The sequence below is a fragment of the Cololabis saira genome, chromosome 1, assembly GCF_033807715.1.
Source record: "Cololabis saira isolate AMF1-May2022 chromosome 1, fColSai1.1, whole genome shotgun sequence".
In the NCBI taxonomy this organism is placed as follows: domain Eukaryota; kingdom Metazoa; phylum Chordata; class Actinopteri; order Beloniformes; family Belonidae; genus Cololabis; species Cololabis saira.
In genome coordinates this window covers 51,504,078-51,530,445 of record NC_084587.1, presented here as the reverse complement: position 1 = coordinate 51,530,445, position 26,368 = coordinate 51,504,078, and the positions used below count along the sequence as shown (strand labels likewise).

General features: G+C 43.4%; 1 protein-coding gene across 1 annotated transcript; it reads left to right on the top strand.

Moving 5' to 3' along the window:
- The first annotated feature begins 23,123 nt into the window (after positions 1 to 23,123).
- Positions 23,124 to 24,585, top strand: LOC133447279 (transcription factor JunB-like). Its single transcript, XM_061725906.1, has one exon. The coding sequence runs from the start codon at positions 23,292 to 23,294 to the stop codon at positions 24,267 to 24,269; it is 978 nt and encodes a 325-aa protein (XP_061581890.1). The 5' UTR covers positions 23,124 to 23,291; the 3' UTR covers positions 24,270 to 24,585.
- Positions 24,586 to 26,368: the final 1,783 nt, after the last annotated feature.

Here is a 26,368-nt window from a genome sequence, read left to right as displayed (position 1 = left end):
CAGTAATTACATTATTACAATATTAACATCATTTCACTAATGTGTTTTTCAAGAGTACTACATCTCTTAGAAAACAAGAACCAGGGGACATCAGTGCCAGCAGCTTTCCATGTACTGATGTTATCAAAATGCACTTCTGAGTACAGTGTAATGAACTTAGTGCCTTAATGAGGGAACTCTTGTGTCCAATATTAAAACATGGAAATCTTACCATAATTCAGCTCTGGTTTACGTGTACACTGCTAACACACGACTCTGGCCATCATAATAATGAAGGCAGCCGAAATATGGCATCCACTTCTCTGCGTATTTCTCTGCTATATTTCCAGGAAGCAATAAAGCGTAGAAGTGCTGAGTCTCAATGATCATCAGCGGCAGTGAGAGCATCAGAATGTGCATTTTGAGCCTACACAGTTTCAGCCAGACTTGCACCATTGATCTCGCCAGTAATCACACAATTAGAAACCATGTCTTTTCCCTGTATCTACTCAGCGTCATAGTGGTAAACATTTCCCATAATGTGGACGATGCGGCACACACAACTGCAGACAAAAAAAACAACTGTTTGACATACTTAAGCGCACAAAACATTGAATCATTACTGTAGGTGCAACATGGAGGGTGATCTGGTTTTTTACCCTGAGACCAGCACAACAAACTACAAGAACGATGGAGAACAATGATGGCTATGAGATAAAGGAAAGAGAAGGAGGGGTGATGTTCACCACCCAGTGGATCATGTCGGTTTCCCCCTGCAGCATAAGCCTATAGCAGCATATCTACCATGAAGCTATGTTTGAGACTAACTATTATAGTCTTGTTCTATAGCTGCAGCTATGACTAATGACTCTAACACACTAGAGTTTACACTAACTACAGATTTACTAACACTAACTAGAGGTTTACTAACACTAACTAGAAGTTTACTAAACACTAACTAGAGGTTTACTAACACTAACTAGAGATTTACCAACACCAGCTAGAGGTTTACTAAACACTAACTATAGGCTTTACTAAACAGAAAGGTTTTAAGTTTAGTTTTAAAGGTGGAGGTGGTGTCAGCCTCCTTAACCCAGATTGGAAGTTGGTTCCATAGTAATGGTGCCTGATAGCAGAACACCGCTCTCCAAATCTACATTTAGATACTCTAGGAACTACGAGTAAACCTGCACTCCGAGAACGGAGAGCTCTGCCAGGAACACAAGGCACTATCTCAGGGGTCACCAACCCTGGTCCTCGAGGGCCGGTGTCCCTGCAGGTTTTAGATGTTTCCCTGCTTCAGTGCACCATAATACAAGTGACTGTGTCATCAACAGAATTGTGCAGCCCTGGATGACAAGCTGATGACGATGATGAATTAGAATCAGGTGTGTTAAAGCAGGGAAACATCTAAAACATGCAGGACACCGGCCCTCGAGGACCAGGATTGGTGACCCCTGCACTATCTGGTCTTGCAAATATCGCGGAGCGGGGGCTTTAAAGAGTAAAGTAGAATCATATCCAGTTTAAAAAACAACCATAATCTATTTAACTCATTTTTAATTGTGTATTTTTATTGTTTTTCCTGCGTTTTCGTCTATTTTAGTGGAGAATATTAACATAGTACTTTGGTACCTTATTGTGCAGCATTATATTAATGAGAAGAAAAGTTCCTGGAAATCTGCTTTCTTTAGTACGTTCTTTAGGTATTCCTGCTCTATATTTTTACTTGATCTTTTATCTGTACCAGTAACTGATTCATACAATATAAACACTGTCTCTTCACTGAACGATAAACATAGCTACCGTTTCTCATTCAAATTACCTGCTGGGAAATTGTGTAGGCTGATGTGAGGCCTTCACCTCAAACCAATACCACAGTTTCTCATTTGACATCTCTAGAGTAAACAAGTCAAGTCATTTACCAGCTACTATGATTAATGTAACAATCGTCCTCATGTGAATGAGCTTTCTTTTGCCATTTTGTCGTTTTTATACAGTCAAGATTATTTTCCTTTTATATCATGATTTATAAATGTGATTCAGGGATGTGGCTGAGATGCAAAGAAAGAAAGTTACAAAATGTAACCCAAATTCGCCCTGCCTGGTTGGGGGGTGGCTGCCTTGGGCTGTCGTCGTTGGGTGGGGGGCACGTGCCCCGGCGTCTGCGAGGGCTCTGGGGCTTCTGTGTGCTTCGGGGTCCGCTGTGTGGGCGCGGGGGGGGGCCGGGCCGGGGGTGGGCCTCCCCCGGTGGGGGGTACTCGGGTGTAGATTTGGCGGGGTGGGCATTCTGCTATCAGGCACCATTACTATGGAACCAACTTCCAATCTGGGTTAAGGAGGCTGACACCACCTCCACCTTTAAAACTAAACTTAAAACCTTTCCGTTTAGTAAAGCCTATAGTTAGTATTTAGTAAACCTCTAGCTGGTGTTGGTAAATCTATAGTTAGTGTAAACTCTAGTGTGTTAGAGTCAGTAGTCATAGTCGCAGCTATAGAACAAGACTATAATAGTTAGTCTCAAATATAGCTTCGTGGTAGATATGCTGCTATAGGCTTATGCTGCAGGGGGGACCGACATGATCCACTGGGCGGTGCCTCTCACCCTTCTTCTCCTCTCCTCTTCCCTTCCTCTCTTCTCCATTTCCATTTTTATTTATTATAGGTATCTCATAGCTATCATTTTTGTTCATCATTCCTGTAGTTTCTTGTGCTGGCCCCCTTTTTTCTCTTTTGTGCATGTTTGCTTCGGGAGCTGCGTGCTGGCCTGCGGTACACCCCCCGTCCCCCACCGCCCCCGGTCATCCCGCTGCTGCTTCCACCTGCCTGCGTGGATGTCTGCTGTGTGCTGTTGACGTCCCCGACCCCCAGTCTGGCCCTCCACCGGAGGGTCCCCCCTTATGATCCAGTTCCAGGTCTGCTGGTCCCGGTCTGGTACCAGCTGGTCCCGGTCTGATACCGGCTGGTCTGATACCAGCTGGTCCCGGTCTGATACCGGCTGGTCTGGTATCAGCTAGTCCCGGTCTGGTACCAGCTGGTCCCAGTCTGGTACCAGCTGGTCCCGGTCTGGTATCAGCTGGTCCCGGTCTGGTATCAGCTGGCGGCGTTTCCTTTGCCAAGATCGCAACCAAAGCATGTAATAATCTCCTACATCATTCAATGGTGTCATGTTAACTTGTTCGTTGTTCTAATCTGCTACTACTAACGCTGCTACGAAATATTTAAAGGGGACCTATTACAGCATCTAATACCTATTTTAAACAGGCCTTGAATGTCTTAAAAACAAGCTTTTGATTGTTTTTGCTAAATAAATTAGAAATTCAACCTCTAAACCATGTCTTTATCTTCCCAGTCTCTAACCTCATTATCTATGCTGGATTCTGAGTGGGCGGGGCTATGATAATGAGGCTCTGTGCTGATTGGCTGCCTGAATGATGCGATAAACCGCTACGAAAAAATGGAGGAAGCTCCAGCCGGTGGAGTTAGTTGTGGGCGTGGTTTCACGCATCGGAGGCCAAACTATGTAAATCACATTTTCGTTCCGTAACGACAGGAGCAGAATCTTATTGGCTCGTAGAAGCCACATCACACTGGACGGATCATCCGGGCGGCTGTACAGACACTGCAGAATTTAGTTGCTTTCCTCCTTCTCTGAGTTGGCAGGCTGAGGGGAGACCACTTTATATATGTTAAAGCAAGAAAAAACATGTTTTTCATAATAGGTCCCCTTTAATCACTTTTCCAACTGTTGTTCTGCTTACTGCCCCCTAACGGTCACCGCCAGTACGACGCGCTCTCCTTGCGTACTACGCGAGCGACGTTGCAGTTGTAGGTGCACCCGAACGGACGTGAACGCAAGCTCAAACTGCAAGTATATCTGGGGCTTTAGGGTTGGGGGGGGGACACCCTGACCTCCCTCTCGCTGCTTTAACCGCATTAGTCACACACCCACACACTCATCACCAGGGGCAGGAGCGAGGCTTACTCCACCCGTGTTTCCCGCGTCAGTCAGGGGCGGGGGGGCCGCGGTGGCTGGGTCCGGGCCTGGGCCCGCCGTGCTGCCAGGGGGGGGCCCTGCCGGGCCTCCGGAGGGAGATGGGAGACGTGAGAGAAAGAGTGTCCATTTCTTTGTCAGTGAGTGTGGGTATGTAAGGGTCCTGCGATGGAAGATGCACCAAACTTTGGGCCTCCATCAGCAGGACAAAAAAAATAAAGGAATGTAAAGATGACCCTAGGTATATCACGTGACAGTAAAGCTTGAGTTATGGTTCTGCGTTAAAACGATGCCGTGCCTACGGCATGTGGTACGTGTCGACGCAGACCACACACCGTCACTGACGCCGTCACTGATGCCGTCAGTGACGTGCACCTCCCGAAAATTGTAACTAAGCGTCGAGGCGACGCAGACCAAACGCAGACCGAGAGGGCTGTGATTGGTTTGCTTGGAAGCAACGCATTTCCAGTTTCCGGTTTGAAGCAGTAGTGAACTTTCAGGGCTCTTTTCTTCGTTTATGTGTGATTTTTTTTTGTTTTGGTTTTTTGCACAATAGTTGTCCTTATCTCTTTGATTCACTGTGACCGGAAAAGTCGGATAAACCATTCAGGAAGAGAAGAGTAGCAAAAACAGTACGTGAGATGTTTTAGTGCGTCCGAAACAATAGTATGTACACAATAGTATGTGATATCCATACTCATTCTGGAGAAATGTATTAGTGTGGATTGATGGACACTAGCTGAGCAGGAACTTCCCACAATGCAATGCAGCGGTGTTTGGTTGCTAAGTGCTGCGCAGATACGTATATGTCAGAAGTATAATATTATATAATATTCGTTATATAATAAAATTATATAAAGTCATCTTGTTTGGGCCAGGATAAACGGGAAAGAGTGGAGCGGTGCTGCTACTGCTGCTGTTACCATGGTAACTGCTGCTACTGCTGCTGTGACAGGAGTTGTTACCATGGTAACAGCTGAGTAGTACATCCTAATTAATGCATTAATACTACTGATATTTACTCAAAAGTGTGCCAAACTAAAGTATGCTTTTTGAGTATATACTGTTTAGTATGGCATTTCGGATGCACCGTTTGTTTCAAAAACAAGCCCAGCGTGGAATATAAGCGTCATGGAGACAGACGGGCGAGGGAACGAGCAGAAAGAAAGACCGGAATTAATTTAAAGAGGAATGAGTGTTTACATGATCACGGAGTTATTATATTCGGATTTAAAATCAGAATAAACCAGCCACTTACTTCGGAATTAAGTTTAATTCAGAATGGCCATTTTCATTCAGAATTAGGTGTTTACATGGTAATTTTTACTCATTTTAAATCGGATTTAACTTTAATTCTGAATTAAAGAGGAATTAAACGTCCCATGTTGGCTGTCGTATGATCCTTGACCTGAACTTTGCTGCTGTTGCTACACTGAAGCCACTGCTGGCACATCAGTGCTGCTTACTGAGGAAATGAAAATGTGGTGTACCCACATCCTCCACACCCTGGCCTCTTGCCACCTCACATTCACTTCTCCTATTTTCACATAAAGAGGAACTCTTGGCCAATGTCAGACAGAGGAATCAAACGTTCGGCACACATAACACCTCTCCACCCTGATTCACCGGATTAGAACGCCTCAGGTTCAGAATCATTGTGTCATCGGTTTTTGGCCGAGTGAAATGAAAGACAGGCGCAGCGAGGCCAATAAAGCTCCATGTTGCCTTATTAGACGCTGTGATAACACTTAAATCGCATTAATCATTTGTGTCACAGCATGATTACCGACACAAACAACAAATCACTTCTCCCCTCACAGTTTCACTCAAACTGTATGATGCATCTTCTTTCCGCATGTTTGCAGAAAACTTCTTTTTCACTTGTACTGTTATGTTTAAGCAGCCACCACATACAGTCCATTAAGAAAGTAGGATTTCTTTGAGTTATTAGATTTTTTACATCTCACGACTTCTGTTCCTCACCAGGTCTTAAAATGATCTGCTTTCACACTCAGATCAACAAATACACACCATAGATCGCACAACCTAAGTGTCAACATGTTTTAATAAATAACTAAGCCAAAAATGTAAAAGCACTTATTGCTTCCTTGATAATTACGATTGTGCTGCCAATTAGCTGTAACTGATCATCAGATTTTTCTATAAAAAAAAATAAGTTGAACAAATCAATGTCAGTAAGTACGGAAGAGTATTAGGGCCGTGCAGGAGAAAAATAAAAATAATATTTTAGAGGAGGAAGATTTTTTTTTTCATTATGCACTTTGAGAAAAAAGTCGAAATGTTGAGAAAAAAGTCAAAATTTTGTGAATAAAGTCGAAATGCCGAGAAAAAAGTTGAAATGTCGAGATTAATGTTGAAGTACAATTTCGAGAAAAAAGTCAAAATGTTGAGAAAAAAGGCAAAATTTCGACTTTATTCATGAAGTTTCGACTTTATTCTTGAAATTGTATTTCAACATTAATCTTGACATTTCAACTTTTTTCTCGGCATTTCGACTTTATTCACAAATGTATTTATTTATTTATTTTTTTTTTTTTTTTTTTTTTTTACCTTGTCTGCACACATATTATTGATTGATACCATGACGGTAGAAACCAAAAGTGTATATATGTGCATTATTACTATATGTAATATATACATATATATACGCACACATATGCGTACACATACATAAATATACACATACAAACCCAGTGTTTTTTTGTTTTTTTTTTTTTTTGGGGGGGGGGGGGGGGGGGTGGGGGGGGGGTGGTGACGACATCCACTGCCAATCCAGGAAGCAGGAACACACGGAGACACACGTCAAGCACTGGAAATCTGCAACAAAAAAAAAACCACAAACAAAGCACGAAACCGGCACGGAGCCATCCAAAACACGAACAGCAATCGACCTAAATCTTGAGATCTGATCGCAGTATGAGCTAAGCTATCACTACCGCTACCTAAACCCAAAAACTAGAGAGCCAGCATGCAGGTGAACAAGCCGGTGTGTATCTCTATGTGTGTGTGTGTGTATGTATATAATCATGCATGTGTGTGTGTGTGTGTGTGTGTGTGTGTGTGTGTGTGTGTGTGTGTGTGTGTGTGTGTGTGTGTGTGTGTGTGTGTATGCATGTGACTAAATGACTATATGTGTGTGTGTGTGTGTGTGTGTGTGTGTGTGTGTGTGTGTGTGTGTGTGTGTGTGTGTGTGTGTGTGTGTGTGTGTGTGTGTGTGTGTGTGTGTGTGTGTGTGTGTGTGTGTGTGAAATAAACCAAACAAAGCTCCACCTGAAGTGTATCTATAGTGGGGGAGGGGGGGGAGCAACCCCGCCACCCGCGAGACCAGAGGCCGACAAGGAAGAGCCCGGAACCCAGGCGGGCGGGGCCCCCACGGCGCGGAAAGAAGCAGCCAGGGATCCCGCGGCGGCGGACCGCGACCCAGGCAATCCCCGTCCACCCGGTCCGGGCCGGACACGCGGCCAGGAGGCCCTCACCCTTCAGGCCAACGACCCCCACCCGGCAGGGGGCCAGCCTGCCCGGAGAGACAGAGCCGCCCCGGCCGCCGACGCGGGCAGGCGCACCCGTCCCCCACGAAAGTGGCCCTCCAAGACCAGAGGGGCGCCCCGCCGTAGAGGCAGCGGGGGGGACCGGAGACGGGCCCGGAGAGAGGGAACCCCCCAACAAGGCGACACCCGCGCAGGCCCGACAACGGAGGGCCCCAGACCCAGGCATCCCATTCATTCATCCATTCACCTATCCGATACCTATACTAATAATAATATAATATACTATACATAATAATAATAATAATAATACTAATAATAATACTAATACTAATAATAATAATAACCATCTTTGTATAATATAATATTGATAAATTATTAAGTTTTTGATGTCCTGCCAATGGAGGCTCAAATCCTCCATGGCAGGACCCTTCCATACCGCATTCTCACCGACACAGACATACAATCACGCACCGTTTCCCCCTCCCCGGGGGGATCCAGCACCGCCAGAAGGCACCCCAGGCTGCACGGCGGGCCCCGCCAGGCCCGGGTAACCCGACCCACCCGTCCCAGGCCCAGGCCGGTGAGGGAACGCGGGTGATGTGGGACCCCCTCCCACCCCTGGTTTTGAGTGCATGTGATTAATGCCATAAAAACAGGGAGGAGGGAGGGCCAAGTATCGATTGACACAGACCCCCCCCCCTCCCGAACTACGTGTCCTTGTCAAATGTATTTATTAAGTGTTGAATGTGCAGTGTCTATTTTGCTGTTAAAACCGTGAGGCGGGGAGTGCCAGGCCCCGCGGGACAGTGCCCCCCACGACCCGGACCCCCCGCCTTTCGCCTATGTGCGTATGAATCGTGTAGGGGGGGCAAGAGGGGGAGCGGAGGCCGAAGCCAGGCATTCACAAAATTTGGACTTTTTTCTTGATATTTCGACTTTTTTCTCGAAGTGCACAATAAAAAAAAATTCTTCCACCCTCAAATATGTTTTCTCCTGCATGGCCCTAATACTCTTCCGTACAATAAGACAGGCATCAGCAATTACTTTAGAAAGCATGTGTTGTTGTTGTCAACGTGTCAACGATTTTAGGGCCATTTCCAAACCATGATATTCCATTTGAGTACAGCAAGAAGGAGAGTTTACAAGTGTTCAGGCGGATAGTTGTTGATCCCAGGGCAGGAAGTTCCATCAGGTTCACCGAGAGGTCGGCCCACGCAATGACATATCGTAAAAAAATAAATAAATAAAAATGATGAAAGTGGAATATCTCAGATCCTACAGGCTTCTTTTGCTAAAATTCGTAAGAACACAATTTGGAAAAGACTGAAGCGGTATGGTGTGGACGGAAAGGCTGACAGGAGCAAGCCTCTCTAAAAGGAACATGGCAGGTAGACGTGTGAACAAACCAGCAGACTTCTGAAACAACGAAACTGAATTCTATTTTATCAATACATGGTTATGAAAAGTTAGTATTCACAGCATCATTAAAAATGCCAATAATTTATATAAAGACATGTATGGTTATGTAACCCTTTTGTTTATGGTTTCTTACTGAGTGAAGCAGGAACTTGGAGACATCTCAACACTTTAACAGAAAGTGTTGACATTTTTCTTCTGGTTTTGCATCGACAAATAGATGTACAGAAAAAACGTCACGTGAAAAAATGGTGGAATATTGAGGGGTGATAAAAAAAAAAGTAATATACTCATGTTGTCCAGATGCAACTTTTCTCTTTTTCCCCACATTTTTAATTTTCAGACTCAGTAAGACTCAAACACAGTCCCAGTCAGAGGCTGGTGAGACATCTGTAGCTCTCAGCTCCACACAAACACATTGGAAGATCCTTAATGCTTATCTGTTTTATGGAGGTTATGCCATGAAAAAAAAGAAAATAAAGGGACGTGTTAGTGGAACTTGTAAGACTAATTCCACACATTCCAAGAGGATGGGCAATATAGTTTATGTTCTTAAATGTTCTAAAATTTCTAATTTTCTGGTTGTATTTCTGGATGTTTGTTCTTTCATCTTGGATCACAGCTTTAACGCTTACTAATTCTTGGCCTCCCTCCTTACGCTTTACAGTCTCATGTTGTTGGACTTGAGGTTAAATCCTCCCCTCAGTTGTGATCATCGTTCCTCTTTGATAGTATTCAGCACATTGATCCAGCCCGTATACTGCTGCTGCGTAACCTGGTGAGGTGGATCAGGGAGAGATGTCTCACTCCTTCTTGGCACACAGCTTGATGGAATAAAGGAAGGATTTGCAGAAGGTTTTTCTAAAGCACTGGATGAGAGCCAGGTTTAGCTTTGATGGTGTGGCGGGGAGGGTGTAGATCTGTGCAGAACCCAACGGGGACAAAACATCTCCTTGGTAGATTTGTCTCCCACAATCCAACTGAGTTCATGATCAAGTCTCTCAGTGTCCTGTTAATATGTGCAACTGTTAATATGTACAACTGTTAATATGGTACAACTGGTAATCTGGTACAACTGTTAATATAGTACAATTGTTAATCTGGTACAACTGTTAATATAGTACAATTGTTAATATGGTACAACTGTTAAAGGGGACCTACTATGAAAAACAAGTTTTTTCTTGCTTTAACATATATAAAGTGGTCTCCCCTCAGCCTGCCAACACAGGAAAGATGAAATCCCATGAATTTATGCAGTTTCTGTACAACCCGCCCGGCTGAATCTTCCAGTGTGATGTGGATCTACGAGCCGTTCAGAATCTGCTCCCGTCCTTACGTAACGACGGGAGCAGATTTCCATAGCTCTCCTCCGCTGATGAAACCACGCCCACAACTCTCTCAGCCGGCTGGAGCTTCAGCCATTGGTCAGAAGCGGTGACTGCTGAACAACGAGCGATAGTAAAAATTAGGTTTTGCATCGACATTTACCCTCATAAAAGGATCAGTGCCCACAGTACGGACCGGGCAACTGCACACGAGTCAGCGGTAAGTGACGTTATTTTTTTTATGTTATTTATATTTGTCTACAAGTATGATCTTTGCATGGGCTAAGTATTTAGCTTAGCTCCGGAGCACCGGGGCCACACACCGGACCGGACCGGTGAGCAGTTCCGGTGCTCCAGTGTTCCCTGACGGAGTGTTAGGGAACACTGGAGCTCTACTAGTAATACATTTTTTTTCTGTTTATGGTTTCAGATCTTCCAAGCACCTGAAGCTTCAACGACACCTTCAGAAGACGCACGGTCCTTCCTTGAGCCAGCAATAGTGCATAAATGTTATTTATATACAACTTATGTTCTTATTTTTTTAACAATAAAGTTGCCATTTGTGAAAATTCAGTGTTGTGATTTCTTTACCGTTAACATGATTAATTTGTCTTGTAAGATAAGAAATGAAATGATGAGGAATCGGAGTAAATAACTGTGGTGTATCTGTTTAGAATTCAATTAAATCTTCCTGTGTGAAGACGAGGGAACTAAAGGCTGATTTATGGTTCCACGTTACACCAACGCAGAGCCTACGGCGTAGGGTACGTGTTGATTTAACGCAGAACCGTAAATCAGGCTTTAAGATCCGTTTACAGCGTGTAACTGCATAAGAGCGTCCGACTATCACGTCGAGCTGCGTGACATCGGACGCTCTCTGTCCACACTGAAACTGTTAAACTCTCTCTGTCCACACTGAAACCGTTAAACTCTCTCTGTCCACACTGAAACCGTTAAACTCTCTCTGTCCACACTGAAACCGTTAAACTCTCTCTGTCCACACTGAAACCATTAAACTCTCTCTGTCCACACTGAAACTGTTAAACTCTTTCTGTCCACACTGAAACTGTTAAACTCTCTCTGTCCACACTGAAACTGTTAAACTCTCTCTGTCCACACTGAAACTGTTAAACTCTCTCTGTCCACACTGAAACTGTTAAACTCTCTCTGTCCACACTGAAACTGTTAAACTCTCTCTGTCCACACTGAAACCATTAAACTCTCTCTGTCCACACTGAAACTGTTAAACTCTTTCTGTCCACACTGAAACTGTTAAACTCTCTCTGTCCACACTGAAACTGTTAAACTCTCTCTGTCCACACTGAAACCTTTAAACTCTCTCTGTCCACACTGAAACTGTTAAACTCTCTCTGTCCACACTGAAACTGTTAAACTCGTAGCCAGTTAGGACAGTCCAATACAAAAAAATAAAGCAATGGAATTGATTTTGTCGCAGAAGCTTCTCGCATGGGACACGCTTTGTGTACGAGCAGCCAATCAGCACAGAGCCTCATTATCATAGCCCCGCCCCCTCAGAATCCCTGATAGATAATGAGGTTAGAAGTGGTAAAACTAGAGACATGGCCCAGAGGCTGAATTTCTGATTTATGTAGAAAAAACAAGCTTTAGATTGTTTTTAAGACATTCAAGGCCTGTTTAAAATATACATTAAATGCCATAATAGGTCCCCTTTAATACGGTACAACTGTTAATAACAATGAGCCAGCTCAATTAATAAATCAAATGAACGTGTTAAATCAAGTCATATTTAATTGCCCCACTTCCTGCTGTTTGCTTTTTTCCTCCCCAGACTGGCAGAGTGACAGGGAGTTAAACCCTGGTGTAGATGGAGGGGAAGTGGAGAGGACAGCTCCATATGCAGGACATCAGCCGGGGGGGACGGCCCCATCCCTCTGTCTTTTCCTGCCACACTCATTTGGCCTCAGCAGTCATCACGTCTTGTGCTAAAGGTCTCTCGTTGCTACGAGGCTCCTTGGCACTATCTGCCAGCTACAGATGAAGAACATACTGATTAAGCATGCCATCATTAAAATGATTATATGCACAAGGCTGTTCAATTTCCCACAGGCAGTAAACTAATGATGAAGGGCTGGAAGCTGAGAAAAAGGACTGTTGGTGCATGCAAGGGTTTGGGTCAAAGAACACTGGACTGGGAGAAAAAGATACTCATTGGCATTTATTAAAACAATGCAATCTTGAAGGACTAACAGTCTTTTGACTTCATGTGAGGTGGTGAGCTGTCAGCTCCTTCAGGGGACAGCCATCTTTATTTGCCCTGGAAAAACACGGCTACCTGACTCACTCTCCACCTACAGGCTGCTTCCAGGTCATCGAGCTTGCAGCACGAAGACCTTGCCAAATACGCAGGCGTGACGTTACTTCTGGTTCATTTCATGAAGCCAGCAAGTGTTTTAGTGCCTTCCATGGAAAGGAGGGAATTAAAGTTGTGACGAAGGCCAAATGAACATCAGCAGCTTTGAGGCATTCCTCGGTTTTTGTCCTTTTCTCAGAAAAAGTTTTGTGTTTGGAGTCAACGAGAAAAATGACAGAAGGACAGGAATGACCGTGTCAGATGGTCAAACAAAACACAACCTGATTTCTTTTTTAGACAATATTCATTCTCTCCATTTTGACTGAGCTCCAATTCTCCTGATATTCTAACATCAAGAACGACTTCACAAATTTTACATTTCCCCTCTATTTACATTTCTATATACAGGACTGTCTCAGGAAATTAGAATATTGTGATTTTCTGTAATGCAATTACAAAAACAAAGATGTCATACATTCTGGATTCATTACAAATCAACTAAAATATTGCAAGCCTTTTATTATTTTAATATTGCTGATTATGGTTTACAGTTTAAGAAAACTCAAATATCCTATGTCCAAAAATTTGAATATTCTGGAAATCTTAATCTTAAACTGTAAGTAATTGCATTACAGAAAATAAAGAACTTTATCACAATATTCTAATTTTCTGAGACAGTCCTGTATTCATTCTCTCCATTTTGACTGAGCTCCAATAATCCTAACATCAAGAACGACTTCACAAATTTTACATTTCGCCTGTATTTACATTTCTATATACATAGGTGTGTAATGGCAATGACAGACGGGCTGACTGCAGCTTGTCTTCAGATTCATGTTTTTAGCTTTCTTCTGTTGCTTTTTTTCTTCATCAACTTACAGTATCTGCTGATGTTACTCATACTCTCGTTCACAGGAAATGACAAAATTGCTTGTATGATGCATGAAAAACTTTAACCCCCCCCATTAAACCTTATAAAAGGTAAAAGGTACACATTCTTATTATCAGACCAGGAAAAAAAAACAGCCAACAAATAATATACAAGACTGTCTCAGAAAATTAGAATATTGTGATTTTCTGTAATGCAATTACAAAAACAAAAAAGTTATACATTCTGGATTCATTACAAATCAACTGAAATATTACAAGCCCTTTATTATTTTAATATTTGCTGATCAGAGATCAGCAAATTTGCTGATTGAGATAGGATATTTGAAACTCAAATATCCTATCTCAAAAAATTAGAATATTCTGGGAATCTTAATCTTAAACTGTAAGCCATAATCAGCAATATTAAAATAATAAAAGGCTTGCAATATTTCAGTTGATTTGTAATGAATCCAGAATGTATGACATTTTTGTTTTTTTAATTGCATTACAGAAAATAAATAACTTTATCACAATATTCTAATTTTCTGAGACAGTCCTGTATAAAATAAAAGGAAGAATTCCTCCTGCTCGTCAGCAGAAGTGACTTCAGTGACCTTTGAGAAGCTGATGAGGTCATTATGAAACTGGAACTGACCAGTGACTGATACCTCGGCCCGTTTCCCTGAAACAACTTCTGCTTTTCTGTTTCCCCAGATGTTTGTCCTCGCTGATAAACCACCTGACCAGCACATCGGACCACAGTTTCAGCGGGAGGAGCTCGCTCCGAGCTGACCACCAGCCTTTGACTCTCGTCAACAGATGAAGGATGCAAGACGTGAGTGCTGTTGCATCAGATAAAGGAGATAAAGGAAAATAAACAATCCCAAATTCATACATTCTAGCAAGAGTACCAGAGGTGGGTAGAGTAGCCAAAAATTGTACTCAAGTAAAAGTACTGTTACTTCAGAATAATATGACTCAAGTAGAAGTAAAATGTAGTCATCCCAATAATTACTTGAGTAAAAGTAAAAAAGTACTTGGTGAAAAAACTACTCAAGTACTGAGTAACTGTTGAGTAACGTCTGATTTATTTTTTTAACACAACCATTCAAACAGACAAAAGTATAAAATAATCATCTTCAGGCAAATTAAATCAATAAAATAATAAAATTAATTAAAATGAATAAAAAATAGCTTAAATTAAAATAATCTTAAAGTAAATTCAAGTACTTTAATAAATAATAATATAAATAAAATAAAAGAATAAAAAAATAAATTAAGCACAAGTAGCACAAAATGTCAAGCCTTTGTACTTTTCTTTTTTAAAGGAGCTTGAGGCAGGATTTATGAAAAAAATGTGTATACGTTTTAAGTTTTCTAGTAATAATGTCAGATGAAGCGTTCCAAACCCAAAAGAATGAGCCCTCTAGTGAAATCTCTCCGTTGCCTTGAACAGGCTGTGTGCTGCAATTCGGTCCCGAATTTCCCGCTCTGTCCTGCGGATGTGACGTCACATGACGCTGCATGCGCGTTCTCCCCGTTCTCCCATGCCGGATTCACTGTTGGCTGCAGTACCCCCAACGGCCGTCGTGGTGAAGGGTGGCGCTAGAGAGTCTCATTTCTTAAAAGGAGCCTCATGCTCCTTTAACCAGGCAGAACTAGAACAAGCCCATGAACTCATAGAAACTCTGTGTGTGTTTGAGTCTGTGTAAATGTGACAAAACATGAAAAAACTAACATTTTTCCCAAAGAATCACTCAGTGATGTCATGAGATTGATGCGTACGCGGATAAAAGGGATAAAAGAAAAGTAACAGCTCAACGTAGCCTAATGTAGCGGAGTAAGAGGAACAGTTTCTTCTTCACAAATCTACTCAACTAAAAGTACAAAGTAAAGTGATCCAAAACTACTCCTAAAAGTACAAAATTTTCCAAAACTTATTCAAGTAAATGTAACGGAGTAAATGTAACTCGTTACTACCACCTCTGAAGAGTAGTGACTAAGTCTTTCACAGCGTTTTCATAGGTTTCACCACTACAGGGAAAGAACAACAATCACTAACCAGTAAAACTACAACTAAAGCTATAGGACAACTAAAGCCGACCAGTTAGCAATAGAGTGGATATTCAAGCATCACAACGACAATCACACATGAATATCACTGAGACATTCCTGCAACCAAATGTGTGTGTCTCAGGAGGCGTTTGTACGCCTGCAGAGTAATCTCCATGATGCTACTATGATGTCATCAGGGTGATCTCACCACGGCGTGACGCTGTCTGCTTTTCTGGAAGTTCTGAATCTGAGAGGCAGCGACCTGCTGTTAAACTGCTTTATGAGAGACGTGAGAGCTGGTGTTTGTTTCCCCCGTACTAGCAAATACAAATTGTAGTATTTCAGCATCTTTAAGAGTGTATATAAATACCATCCATGATTTCTCTCTTTACGGCAAACACAGACATTTTTCAAGCTTTAAAGGGGACCTATTATAAACCAGGTTTTTTCTTGCTTTAACATATATAAAGTGGTCTCCCCTCAGCCTGCCAACTCAGAGAAGGAAGAGAGCAACCAAATTCTGCAGTGTCTGTACAGCCGCCCGGATGATCCGTCCAGTATCATGCGAGCCGTTCAGAATCTGCTCCTGTCCTTACGTAACGACAGGAGCAATTTCCATAGGTCTCCTCCGCTGCTGAAACTACGCCCACAACTAACTCCGCCCGCTGGAGCGTCCGTCATTGTTCCAAAGCGGTGGCTGTTTCCACAGCGAGCGATAGTAAAAATGAGGTTTTGCATCGACACTTACCCTCATAAAAGGATCAGTTCCCACAGCACGGACCCGGCAACTGCACACGAGTCAGCGGTAAGTGACGTTATTTTTTTATGTTATTTATATTTGTCTACAAGTATGATCTTTGCATGGGCTAAGTATTTAGCTCCGGAGCACCGGGGCTGCTCACCGGACCGGACCGGTGAGGAACCCCGTTGGCTCCAGTGTTCCGTAACGGAGTGTTAGGTAACACTGGAGCTCTATTAGTAATACATTTTCTTCTGTTTATGGTTTCAGATCTTCCAAGCACCTGAATCTGTTCAACGACACCTTCAGAAGACGCACGGTCCTTCCTTGAGCCAGCAATAGTGCATACATGTTATTTATATACAACTTATGTTCTTTTATTTTTTTAACAATAAAGTTGCCATTTGTGAACATTCCGTGTTGTGATGTATTTACAGTTAACATGATTCATTTGTCTTGTAATATAAGAAATGATGAGGAATCTGAGTAAATAACTGTGGTGTAACTGTTTAGAATTCAATTAAATCTTCCTGTGTGAGTTAGTGTGAAGACGAGGTGACCCGGATCCCTCTTCAGGGAACTAAAGGCTGATTTATGGTTCTGCGTTACACCAACACAGAGCCTACGGCGTAGGGTACGTGTCGATTTAACGCAGAGCCGTAATTCAGGCTTAAGATCCGTTTACACCGTGTAACTGCATGAGAGCGTCCGACTATCACGTCGAGCTGCGTGACATCGGACGCTCTCTGTCCACACTGAAACCGTTAAACTCTCTCTGTCCACACTGAAACCGTTAAACTCTCTCTGTCCACACTGAAACTGTTAAACTCTCTCTGTCCACACTGAAACCATTAAACTCTCTCTGTCCACACTGAAACTGTTAAACTCTCTCTGTCCACACTGAAACTGTTAAACTCTCTCTGTCCACACTGAAACTGTTAAACTCTCTCTGTCCACACTGAAACTGTTAAACTCTCTCTGTCCACACTGAAACTGTTAAACTCTCTCTGTCCACACTGAAACTGTTAAACTCTCTCTGTCCACACTGAAACTGTTAAACTCTCTCTGTCCACACTGAAACTGTTAAACTCTCTCTGTCCACACTGAAACTGTTAAACTCTCTCTGTCCACACTGAAACTGTTAAACTCTCTCTGTCCACACTGAAACCGTTAAACTCTCTCTCTGTCCACACTGAAACCGTTAAACTCTCTCTGTCCACACTGAAACCGTTAAACTCTCTCTGTCCACACTGAAACTGTTAAACTCTCTCTGTCCACACTGAAACTGTTAAACTCTCTGTGTCCACACTGAAACCATTAAACTCTCTCTGTCCACACTGAAACTGTTAAACTCTCTCTGTCCACACTGAAACTGTTAAACTCTCTCTGTCCACACTGAAACTGTTAAACTCTCTCTGTCCACACTGAAACTGTTAAACTCTCTCTGTCCACACTGAAACTGTTAAACTCTCTCTGTCCACACTGAAACTGTTAAACTCTCTCTGTCCACACTGAAACTGTTAAACTCTCTCTGTCCACACTGAAACTGTTAAACTCTCTCTGTCCACACTGAAACCTTTAAACTCGCGGCCAGTTAGGACAGTCCAATACAAAAAAAATAAAGCCATGGAATTGATTTTTTTCGCCGAAACTCGCTCGCATGGGACAGGCTTTGTGTACGGAGCCGCTGCTCTTCTCCCCGGAGAGGCTTTGTTTCCTCCCCTGCTACACGTCATTCAAGCAGCCAATCAGCACAGAGCCTCATTAACATAGCCTCCCCTCCCCTCAGAATCCCTCATAGAAAAGAGGTTAGAAACGGTAAAAATAAAGACATGGCCCAGAGGCTGAATTTCTGATTTATGTAGAAAAAACAAGCTTTAGATTGTTTTTAAGACATTCAAGGCCTGTTTAAAATATACATTAAATGCCATAATAGGTCCCCTTTAAATACAAGGAACCATAAAATTGTTTCCCTCCAACAGCCATAAGACGGGTCCAAAAGGTCATTTATGAGCTCCTTATCTGTTGCATGTTGCTTACTGGGATCAGTTTGTTGCAAATGCACACTACTGTAAAACACACAGGTTTTAATACCAACCAACACATGTGAAAATGTTTTTCAGTTTCCCCTCACACATACAGTATTGTGTAATAATAACTCAGTATGCCAGATGTGAATGAGCTGATGCATTTACTGAGAACTAACCCCTTCAAGTAGAATGAATACAGGAATAAAAACATTGGGTTCTGTTTAGTTTGTAATCTTTGTTTAACACAAGCAGAAAAATACAAACATTGTAGCATTTTTTGTACTAGTTTTGTCATCAGAAGAGAATGCACATGGGCTGAAATGTTCCCTGAGGATGAGTGTGAGGGTAAGAGGAGCCAGCTGAAGAGGAACATGTGTGGGTGTGCAGCCCTGGGGGGGCTGATTCAGGTCATTACTATACACAAAAACCACAATGTCTTTTAATCCAATGCGTGTTCAGTTCAAGGGACATGTCTTGAATCTCAAATACCTGAGAGATTTTGTGATGTGCTTACTTGAAAACAAACAGCTCATGTGTAAAAAATAATATAGACATGGGCTTTTGTTGTTTCAGTGAAGGGCAATAACTACCTTATATCTAACTTCCTGTTCTGTTGTAATGGCAGCAGTGCATAGTTTAGTTTAGTTTTACATCCCGAGCTTCATCCAGCTCTGAACACATTACCATTATATTCAATTTTATTTATACAGCGTCTATTACAACAGAAATTGTCTCTAGGATCTTTCAGGAGCAATTATTACATAAACAGTCAGGGCGTTTACATAGGAAATTTAATTCCTCTTTACTTCAGGAATTAAAATTAAATCTGATTTAAAATGATTAAAAATGACCATGTAAACACCTAATTCCGAATGGAAATGGCCATTCCGAATTAAACTTAACTGCTACTGCTGCTGTGACACGTCACTTCCTCCCAACGGCAGGAAGTGACTTGTGCGCTCCGAGTAGTACGTCCGAATTAATGCACACTTACTGATATTTACTCAAAAATGTGCCGAACTTAAGTATACTTTTTATTATATACTGTTTAGTATGGCATTTGGGACCCAGCTAAAGTTTCAAGATGGCAGCACGCAGTAAACGCTGGTCAAGAGCAGAGACCATTTATTTAATAAATAGCTTGGAGGACCTGGAAATAATTAAAGAACAGTCGGAAACAGGAAACATCAAAATTGTGAGCTTTTCAAAGTTGTAGCGGCTAAGTTAGTTTTTCTTCCAGTAGTTTAACTTCCGGTCCCCCCCCTATCCAATCAGAACCTTCCCAACCCCCAGACCTGGAGAGGAATTGGAGAAAGACCATCAAACGTGTTTTCCATGTAAACCTCAATTCAGAATTACTATTTCCATGTAAACTCAAAGGAAAATAGTTTAATTCTGAATGATTTATTTTGGAATAATTAATTCAGAATTAAAAAACATCATGTAACCGTGGCCAGTGTGGAAGGTAAAAACTCCCTAGTGTGAAAAAAACCTTAATCCAAACAGTGGCAAGAAAAACAAACCCTGGACCAGGACCTGGATCATAAGGAGAAACCTGGACCAGGACCTGGATCATAAGGGGAAACCTGGACCAGGACCTGGATCATAAGGAGAAACCAGGACCAGGACCTGGATCATAAGGAGAAACCTGGACCAGGACCTGGATCATAAGGGAGTAGAAACCTGGACCAGGACCTGGATCATAAGGAGAAACCTGGACCAGGACCTGGATCATAAGGAGAAACCTGGACCAGGACCTGGATCATAAGGAGAAACCTGGACCAGGACCTGGATCATAAGGAGAAACCTGGACCAGGACCTGGATCATAAGGGGGTAGAAACCTGGACCAGGACCTGGATCATAAGGGGGTAGAAACCTGGACCAGGACCTGGATCATAAGGAGAAACCTGGACCAGGACCTGGATCATAAGGGGGTAGAAACCTGGACCAGGACCTGGATCATAAGGAGAAACCTGGACCAGGACCTGGATCATAAGGGGGTAGAAACCTGGACCAGGACCTGGATCATAAGGGGGTAGAAACCTGGACCAGGACCTGGATCATAAGGAGAAACCTGGACCAGGACCTGGATCATAAGGGGGTAGAAACCTGGACCAGGACCTGGATCATAAGGGGGTAGAAACCTGGACCAGGACCTGGATCATAAGGAGAAACCTGGACCAGGACCTGGATCATAAGGGGGGAAGGCTCTTCCTGGTCCTGTCACAGGAACCGCTTCTCCAGGACGCCCAAATATGGAGCAGCCTATCAGTGTGTAACACATGACTCAGCAGTCTGTCAGTCTCATGACTCAGCAGTCCAGCACATATCTTTACTCTGCTGGGACTTTGTTATGGATGAAAAGCAGAAGTTGCCCAAGGAAAGATGGCTAAGGGGTCTTTACTGTCTTTATAGGGTCTTTGTCTCTTTCGGTTTTTTAATTAATCTTCTATTTTCCCCATTTCATTTAATCTTTATGAACTTGATAAACACGTTTTTTCTTGTTTTAACATCTATAAAGTGGTCTCCCCTCACCCTGCCAACACAGGAAAGATGAAATAACATGAATTTCTGCAAGGTCTGTACCCCCCGCCCGCTGAATCCCCCAGTGTCATGTGACTTCTACGAGCCGTTCAGAATCTGCGCCTATGGTGACGTCACCACCGTTAAACTCTCTCTGTCCACACTGAAACTGTTAAACTCTCTCTGTCCACACTGAAACCGTTAAACTCTCTCTGTCCACACTGAACCCGTTAAACTCTCTCTGTCCACACTGAAACTGTTAAACTCTCTCTGTCCACACTGAAACTGTTAAACTCTCTCTGTCCACACTGAAACTGTTAAACTCTCTCTGTCCACACTGAAACTGTTAAACTCTCTCTGTCCACACTGAAACTGTTAAACTCTCTCTGTCCACACTGAAACTGTTAAACTCTCTCTGTCCACACTGAAACTGTTAAACTCTCTCTGTCCACACTGAAACTGTTAAACTCTCTCTGTCCACACTGAAACTGTTAAACTCTCTCTGTCCACACTGAAACTGTTAAACTCTCTCTGTCCACACTGAACCCGTTAAACTCTCTCTGTCCACACTGAAACTGTTAAACTCTCTCTGTCCACACTGAAACTGTTAAACTCTTTCTGTCCACACTGAAACTGTTAAACTCTCTCTGTCCACACTGAAACTGTTAAACTCTCTCTGTCCACACTGAACCCATTAAACTCTCTCTGTCCACACTGAAACTGTTAAACTCTCTCTGTCCACACTGAAACCGTTAAACGCTCTCTGTCCACACTGAAACCGTTAAACGCTCTCTGTCCACACTGAAACCGTTAAACTCGCGGCCAGTTAGGACAGTCCAATACAAAAAAAAATAAAGCAATGGAATTTATTTTGTCGCCGTAGCTCCCTAGCATGGGACACGCTTTGTGTACGGAGCCGCTGCTCTGGCTGGAGAGGCTTTGTTCCCTCCCCTGCTACACGTCACTCAGGGAGCCAATCAGCGCAGAGCCTCATTATCATAGCCCCGCCCCCTCAGAATCACTCACAGAAAAGAGGTTAGAAGCGGTAAAACTAGAGACATGGCCCACAGGCTGAATTTCTGATTTATGTAGAAAAAAACAGCTTTAGATTGTTTTTAAAACATTCAAGGCCTGTTTAAAATATACATTAAATTCCATAATAGGTCCCATTTAAGGAATGTTCAAAGGAATGTTCAAAGCAAGGAATAATCTACTACCAAAAAATATCAGAGGAATGTTCACAGAGAGAGAAAGGGGCTCTAATCTAAGGGGAGAACTAAATTTTAGAAAACATAAAGTAGGAACAGCAATGTGCAGCATGTGCATATGGAACTGTGGAGACTCTGTGGAACAGTTTGGAGCAGGAAATGAAACAAAGTAATAACATAAATCTGTTTAAAAAGAGATACAAACAATTATTTATAAACAGGTATATGGAAGAGGAAATGGGTAAACGAAGAGTGTGATAAATAAATAAAATAGGGAAAAATGGTATATTATACTTGCTTAAGATATGTTTAGATATTTATGTATATTATCTGTTGAGAGGGATAGTTAAAATTATGTAATATATGTTATATATTTATTGGGTATGTAGCATATATATATATTTATAGGGATATTTATGTAGTTTATATAGATGTATATAATAGTTGTATTTTCTAGATATTGATATAATATTTATGTAATATTTATATTGTCTATATACTTATAGAGATAATTATGTAATAATAGGCATGTTTACGGAGTATTTATATAGATTATATTTATATGGATACTGTGTAGATATAATAATAGCAATAATGTAAATCCATAGAGTTATAAAGTGGTAGGAACTAGGAAAAATGTAAACTTCTTCCTACTCCTTTTTTTCGAACATATGTGAATATGAAGATGTAAATGTTTATCTTTTTTTTTTTTTTTTACTTTCATTTTATATACATGTTCGAAATAAAAATTCATTCATTCATTCATTCATTCATTCATTCAATCTGTTAATGGGCCAGATGTGTGTAGGCTCCTCCTCGCCTGAGTAGACCCGGGTCCGGGTCCGGGTCCGGGTCCAGACCCAGGTCCAGACCCGGACCCAGACTCAGACCCAGACCCAGGTCTTGTTTACAGTCCGTGGTCCTGGCAACAGAAGGGGGCGGGGCCAGCGAGGCTGCGGGGGGCGGGGCCAGCGGAGCCGCAGCCAATCAGCTCCGCGGCCGCGCAGCCGCATAAAGACGCGGAGCCGCCGCCGCCTGTCAGTAATAAGGAAACTGGAGAGAAGAAACTACTACTCACCCGGGGAATGAAAACATCTGACTTTACCTCTGGACCCCGCACTGATTCACACTAAAGGTACAAACTGACGACTTGCTAGAGTACAGTTCCTCTGTTTTGGGAAGTTTGGCTGTTTTTGTCTTTGCTCTTCATATAATAATCCACCGGGACTCTGTAAACCGGGATTGACTCATTCGGGACACTGAAGCCTCGGTGCGCTCTCTTGTCTGATTTGACTGTCTTGATTTGAAATATGTCCACAATAATGGAACAACCTTTTTATGACGACTCGTTTCTCTCTGCTTATGGCCATCCAGGCGCAGCCATACCGGACTACAAGCTGCTCAAGCAGAATATGAACTTGAACTTCTCCGACTGCTATCGGAGCTCGTCAGTGAAGCCCCCTCCCAGAGAGCTGTTCCCCCCCGGCCCCCAGGGCCCCCAGCAGGGCCCCGACCCCCCGGGCTCCCTCAGGCTCGCCTCCCCGGAGCTGGAGCGGCTGATCATCCACAGCAGCAGCGGGCTGGTGACCCCCACCCCCGGCCCCGGCACCTTCCTCTACAGCCGCGGCATCACGGAGGAGCAGGAGGGCTTCGCGGACGGATTCGTGAAGGCGCTGGACGACCTGCACAAGATGAACCAGATGGGGCCCCCGAACGTGGCCCTGCACGGCCCCGGGGGGGGCCCCGGCGGGGCCTCCGTGTTCCAGCCGGAGCTGGAGTACGCCACTCTGAGCAACTGCTCCAATAACCCCGGATACCCGTCCGGCACCATCAGCTACCTGCCCCCCCACCACCACCAGTACCAGCCCCAGGGCCCCCACGGCCCCCACCACGGCCCGCACCACTTCCAGCAGCAGCAGCAGCTCCCCCTCCCCGGGGCGCACCGCTACGCCGGGCTGAAGGAGGAGCCGCAGACGGTCCCCGACATGCAGAGCAGCGACGGCGGCTCCCCGCCCATGTCCCCCATCGACATGGAGAGCCAGGAGCGCGTCAAGGCGGAGCGCAAGCGGCTGCGGAACCGGCTGGCCGCGTCCAAGTGCCGGCGGCGCAAGCTGGAGCGCATCGCGCGGCTGGAGGACAAGGTGAAGCTGCTGAAGGCGGACAACGCGGGGCTGGCCGGCACCGCGGACGCGCTGCGGGGCCAGGTGGCGACGCTCAAGAGCAAGGTGCTCACGCACGTCAACAGCGGCTGCCAGCTGCTGCTGGCGCCCAAAGTCAAGTCCTACTGACGGAAATATAATATATATGCACTTTTACAATAAAAACACTGGAGCAGAACTGCACTGGAGAGAGACAGGACCAGTCCTGAACCTGACGGGTTTCTTTTGGCTACAGGAACTTGACAGTCAGGAAACCACACAAGACTAAAACACTTAGGGCATTTTTAAAAAGTGTCGTCTTTTCAGCCTGTTTACATTTTCTTTGCCATGTGATCCTTTTTTTTTTAAAAAAAGTTGTGTGTGTTGTTCAGGTTCGACCTGATCAGCTTTGTCTTTATTTACTTGTACAGTATATATATTTAAGTAAATGAACTTCTGAACTCGAGGAGCGTGTTCGTGTTCGTCTCCGTCCCTGTTGCTTCACGCTGGAAACGTCACCGGTGTTCTGACCATTTCTGCTCCCTGCCGAGAAATGATACTTTTGTGGTTCTGCGCATGCGCACAGTCGATGTTCAAAGTTTGATTGCCACGCTAAATCGATAATATGGGATGTTGAGTATTTGATCCTTCAAAATACACTACCCATGACATGAATTGCAGTACACTTTATGAACATTATACGGTAAAAAACAATTATATCGGTTTATTTGATATTCATTCAGTCATTCGCCTTTATTTAACCAGGCAGGTCATTAAGATCACATTCTTATTTACAATGACGGACTGGCAAGAGAGAAGGACCACTTGGGGGGAAAGGAAGTGGTTTAGGGAGTAAAACAGAGTAAAAATGTAGCTCTACAGAGGTAGAAAACCATTAGGGAGCATTTTTGTTCGTCTCCGTCCCTGTTGCTTCACGCTGGAAACGTCACCGGTGTTCTGCCAATTTCTGCTCCCTGCCGAGAAATGTTACTTTGTGATTCTGCGCATGCGCAGTCGATTTTCATAGTTCGTTTGCCACGCTAAATCGATAATATGGGATGTTGAGTATTTGAGCCTTCAAAATACACGACCCGTGACATGAATTGCAGTACACTTTATGAACATTATACGATAAAGAGGGAAAAAAAACAATTATATCGCTTTATTTTATATTCATTCAGTCATTCGCCTTTATTTAACCAGACAGGTCATTAAGAACATTCTTATTTAAAATGACGGACTGGCAAGCGACAAGGATCACTTGGGGGGGGAAAGGAAGTGGTTGAGGGAGTAAAACAGTAAAAATGTAGCTCTAGAGGTAGAAACCCATTAGGGAGCATTTTTCGGCAGAACACCGGCGGACTGACGTACACGCGCCACTCCTTATATGGTGCTGGGTGCGGGGCGCTGACGTCACAGGCCCAGGGTTCCGGGAACTCCCTCCCACGCTGCCCGGCAGCAGGGCTGCGTCTCCCCGCACCAACAACTTTGTCAATGAGCGGTTTCTGCGAGGGAAGGGAGTTTCCCCATTCTGCTTTCAGTTTCCCAAAACAAGCCAGGAAAGATAGTTGAAAGAAAGAAACGTTCCATATAAACACAGTGAATAGACTTGGTTTACAAGAACCAGTGTATAGACTCTTTTCATAAACAGAACAAGGGGGAGAGCAATATTTCCAGTATTCAGTTGAGCACATTTAAGTGTGAACAAGCAGGCCCGTGCAGTCTGAACCACCGTCCCTGGTCATCTCTGGAAGATTAAAAAGAAGTCACGAGTCACTACATTTAAGGATAGTGAGTGCGTTTACATAGGAAGTTTAATTCCTCTTTAATTAGAATTAAAAATTAAAAAAATTAATTAATAAAAATTAAATCCGATTTAAAATGAGTAAAAATTACCATGTAAACGCCTCATTCCGAATGAAAATGGCCATTCCGGATTAATCTGAATTCTGAAGTAAGTGGCTGGTTTATTCTGATTTTTAAATCCGAATATAATAATTCCGTGATCATGTATACACTCATTCCTCTTGAAATTATTCCGGTCTTTCTGCGCTGCTCGTTTCCTCACCCGTCTGTCGCCACGATGCTTATATTCCACGCTGGGCTGGTTTTTGAAACAAACGGTGCGTCCGAAATGCCATACTAAACAGTATATACTCAAAAAGTATACTTTAGTTTGGCACAATTTTGAGTAAATATCAGTAGTCTGCATTAATCCGGACGTACTACTCAGAGCCACGGGGAGCTGT

What these genes read in the sequence shown, in the direction of transcription:
- LOC133447279 (XM_061725906.1), top strand. Translation starts at nt 23,292, where the DNA reads ATGTCCACAATAATGGAACAACCTTTTTATGACGACTCGTTTCTCTCT.